Below are 4,800 nucleotides of genomic sequence, written 5' to 3' on the forward strand. Positions count from 1 at the left end.
TTATGGTAGGGGATTTTAACTTTCCAAACATCGACTGGGACTGCCATAGTATTAAAGGTTTAGATGGAGAGAAATTTCTTAACTGTGTACAAGAATTTTTCTGATTCAGTATGTGGATGTACCTACTAGAGAAGGTGCAAAACTTGACCTACTCTTGGGAAATAAGGCAGGGCAGGTGACTGAGGTGTCAGTGGGGGAGCACTTTGGGGCCAGAGACCATATTTCTATTTGTTTTAAAGTAGTGATGGAAAAGGAATAGACCAGATCTTAAAGTTGTAGTTCTAAATTGGAGAAAGGCCAATTTTGACAGTATTAGGCAAGAATTTTCGAAAGCTGATTGGGGGCAGATGTTTGCAGGTAAAGGGACGGCTGGAAAATGGGAAGCCTTCAGAAATGAGGTAATGAGAATCCAGAGAAAGTATATTCCTGTCAGGGTGAAAGGGAAGGCTGGTAGGTATAGGGAATGCTGGATGACTGAAGAAATTGAGGGTTTGGTTAAGAAAAAGAAGGAAGCATATGTTAGGTATAAACAGGATATTGGACTGTGCCATGACAACCCTCAGAATGCAATAGCTCCACCGCTTTTCAGGGAAGAGGATTCCACAGACAAGCGACCCACTGAGAAAAAGACATTCTCCTCAACTCCATCGTAGAAGGATGAGTTAAACCATGCCCCCCAGGACCCATCGTATTTTTGAGGAAGTGATGGATGTCGGTACAATTATAACGTTTAAAACACGTTTGGATATATACATAAATAGGAAAGGTTTGGAGGGATATGGGCCAGTTGAAACTTTATTGCTGGAACAGCACAGCAGGTCAGGCAGCATCCAGGGAACAGGAGATTCGACGTTTCGGGCACAGGCCCTTCTTCAGGAATGACAGGGATATGGGCCAGGCCTAGGCAGGTGGGACTAGTTTAGTATAGGACTGCGTACAGTTTTGACTATCTTCGGTTGGACCGAAGAGTCTGTTTGCATGCTGTATGACCTTATGGGCTATGACTATCAAATCTGTCAAGGGTCTTGTGTGTTTCACCAAGATCATTTCTTATTCTTCGAAATTCTAATTGTTATAGATACAACTTGGTCAATCTTTCTTCCTAGAATGAGCCCTTTATCCCAAGAATCAGTTGATTGAACCTGTTCTGAACTGTTTCTGAAACAAATGTATCCTTTTCAAATAAGGAGGCCAAACCTGCACATCATGCTCTGGATATGGTCTCACCAATGCCAGCTCCAGAGGACTGACACTAGTTTTAGTTACTGTTTTCTTGTTTACATACTTGTCACACTCTTACTATGACTTATAATTTTATTCTCTTACACTCTGCTTTCTCCATTTTCTTGCTGGCTTTACAATCTGTCCAAGCTTCTGACCTACTGCTGTTCTTTGCTGATTTGCACAGTGTTTCTTTCAACTAAATTCAAACTTTAACCTACCCAGCCACATATGATGCATCCTTCTTTAAATGTCTTTCTTTTTCACTGGGATAAATCTTTGTTAGGTATAATTAAATGTTCCCTTAAAAGTCTGTCATTGTGTCTCTATTGTTTCCATTTTAACCCAGTTTCCCAGTTCACTTTAGCTGAGTGCACATATGGAGTGGCCACTTGGGACAGCATTGTTTGGGTGAATATTGATCAATCTGAGACAGTATTGAAGAGAATAACAAAAGTCCAGTGCTATAGGAAACAAAATAAACTTTTAAAAATGCCAGTAATTTTCTTTTTGTTGGTTTTCAGAGATAAGTTATTTCAAGGAATGGATGATAAAGGTAAATATTTCTTTCAAAAATTTATTTCACGTGTTCTGAAGAAGGGTCACTGGACCCAGATATTAATTCTGCTTTCTATCTACAGATTCTACCAGACCTGCTGAGATTTTCCAGCAATTTGTTTTTGTTTCAGATTTCCAGATCTGCAATTCTTTCAGTTTTTTTTAATGTAAATATTTCTTTCCTGTTTTTTTTCTGTCCAAATGGACCTTTCTTTGCTTCTATCACATATGCCTATCTGTCAGTGCTGGGTCATTGTATATATTTGGCAACTTGCTTCAACTGCTGTTAAAGTTCTCCAATGAGATTACTAGAATGTGCTGCCTCGCAGGGGACACTCTGGTGGCTCCTGAGCATGGACCAGTTCTTCCTATTGGATTTCAAAGCAAAGACCATACAAACAGGAGGCAGAAGAGTCTTCAGGATGGAGAGTGAACCAGCATTGGAGGAAGGATTGAGAGACTGTGATTCTGTCCCTTTCACTTTCCCTAGTATTGGAAAGTGTTGGGAACATTAAAAAAAAAGGGAAGAGGAGTAGGTTGTTCAGTCCTTCAGAAGCCTTTCCCATCATTCAACAAGATTATGGCTGAAATGCCCCATTGGTAGAAACATCTTCTCAACATATCTAAAAGCCCTGCAGAATCTTTTCTCCTTCAGAACCTTATATGGTTTAATAAGATCACCCGTCATTTTTTAAAACTCAAATGAATAAAGGCCTAATCTGTTTAGCCTTTTTTGATAAAACGATACCTTTATCCCAGGAATCAGCCTGGAAATCTCTTTTAAACAGGCTCCAGTGCATCTTTTATTTAAACTGTGGAGGACCAAAACCATATACACTTCTCCAGGTGTGGCCCCATGATGACTGTGTCCACTTATAACAAGACTTTTTTTTAAGACTCCAACTCTGCTCACAATAAAAGCAAAAATTCTATTTGCTATATTAATTACACGCTGCAGCTGCATGTGAGCCCTTTGTTTTCTACACAAGAATACCAACATCTCTGTCGCTGCACTTTTCTGCAGTCTCCGTACATTTAAATAATTGCCTTTTGACCCAGTCTTTTCTTATCAACTTGTTCAGAGATGTTATTACACAAGGAAAGGATTCTGGGTAATCCAAGATGGAGGACGGGGAAAAAATTGTGGCTGTAAGAGCTTCTCATTTTTTGAGGTATTTTTGGTGTTGGAGGTGATTTCCTCGAATTCCAGAAGCAGCAATTACGGTGTTACATGCTGTTGCATTGTTTTGGAACTTTGGAATAAAATCAAAACAATGGCACTTTTAAAAGGAGAAAGACAGAAAAAAAGCAGCGACCACATGGTCAGTGAGGGAGAGAGAGATAAAGAAACCTACACTGCCATCTGACACAGCAGTGAACCTGCACAGTTACCAGTTTTGCTGTTTGAGTTCATGTATCATGACCTCCAAGGTCAGCGAACTTCACAGTAGATCTTGGAGGAACCTGTATGGGAGAACTCACAGCACAGGAATAGATAAGTGAATAGTTTTTAAGTGTAACCTTTCTGTACGTCCACAGTAGTGAGTAGAGTGGGGTTCTTTCTTTATTATATGTTTTATTGAGATCTGTCTCTTCATTAAATTTTAAAAGATTAAAGCATAAGTACTAAGTTAGCCTGGAACACTGTTTTTTAGAGTAAAACTACGGTGCTGTTTTCTGAGTCTGTAGATTGTGAAGGAGCAAAGATAGCCTTTAGTAGATGGCCTTTATGCTCTTCCTGCTGGATGTGGGATTTCAGGGAGAATGTCCATGTTACTGATGATTATGTCTGCAGGAAGTTCTTTGGTTGTGAATCAGTTGGAGTAGCAGTTACAGTCAATAAGAAATTTACAAGAGCTAGGGTATGTGATGGATGGCCGTTATAGGAAGGGAGAAAAGCCGCAGGTACAGTCAGGTAGGTGCGTTAACTCCAGGAAAGGGAGGAGGGTTATGCAGGTAGTGCAAGAGTCTTCTGTGGCTTTCTCCATCTTAAACAAGTATGCTGTTTTGGAAAATATAGGGGGTGATGGACTCTCAGGGGAATGTAACATGAACAGCTAAGTTTCTGGTATCGAGACAGGCTCTAACATAATGAGGGTTACGTCAGGTTCCAAGCGATCGATTGTGATGGGGGACTCTCTAGTCAGAGGCACAGATAGACTTTTCTGCAACCAGCAGTGAAAATTCAGAATGGTGTGTTGCCTTCCTGGTGCCGGGATCAAGGATATCTCAAAGACGGTGCAGAATATTCTCGAAGGGGAGAGGAACCAGCAGGAGGTCATTGTACACATTGGAACTAACAACATAAGAGGGGAAAAGGATGAGATTTTGAAGGGAGAATATAGAAAGTTAGGAGGAATTTATAAAGGAGGTCCTCAAGGGTAGTAATATCTGGACTACTCCTGGTGCTACGAGCTAGTGAGGGCAGGAATAGGAGGATAGAGCAGATGAATGCATGGCTGAGGAGCTGGTACAGGGGAGAAGGGATCACATTTTTGGATCATTGGAATCTCTTCTGGGATAGAAGTGACCTGTACAAGAAGGACGGATTGCACCTGAATTGGAAGGGGACTAATCTACTGGCAAGGAAATTTGCTAGAGCTGCTCGGGAGAATTTAAACTAGTAGGGTGGGGGGAACCCAGGAAGATAGTGAGGAAAGAGATCAATGTGAGACTGGTACAGTTGGGAAGCAGTTAGGTCAGTAGCAAAGTAGAGAACAAACAAGGACTGATAAATTAAACTATTTATTTCAATGCAAGATGCCTAACAGGGAAGGCAGATGAACCCAGGGCATGGTTAGGAACATGGGACTGGGATTTTTTTTAAAAGATTTTTTAGATTACATTACAGTGTGGAAACAGGCCCTTTGGCCCAACAAGTCCACACCGACCCGCCGAAGCGCAACCCACCCATGCCCCTACATTTACCCCTTACCTAACACTACGGGAAATTTAGCATGGCCAATTCACCTGACCTGCACATCTTTGGACTGTGGGAGGAAACCGGAGCACCCGGAGGAA

At 41.3% G+C, this 4,800-nt stretch overlaps 1 protein-coding gene across 1 annotated transcript in view; it reads left to right on the forward strand.

Annotated features, from left to right (window-relative positions):
• Window positions 1-4,800, forward strand: part of ctsh (cathepsin H) — a 39,059-nt gene that overhangs the window by 5,481 nt on the left and 28,778 nt on the right. The window contains exon 2 of the mRNA XM_043677101.1: window positions 1,746-1,777. Within this exon, the coding sequence (XP_043533036.1) occupies window positions 1,746-1,777 (32 nt within the window). The remainder of the gene's footprint in view (window positions 1-1,745; window positions 1,778-4,800) is intronic.

Source organism: Chiloscyllium plagiosum, chromosome 36 (assembly GCF_004010195.1).
Source record: "Chiloscyllium plagiosum isolate BGI_BamShark_2017 chromosome 36, ASM401019v2, whole genome shotgun sequence".
Classification (NCBI taxonomy): Eukaryota; Metazoa; Chordata; class Chondrichthyes; order Orectolobiformes; family Hemiscylliidae; genus Chiloscyllium; species Chiloscyllium plagiosum.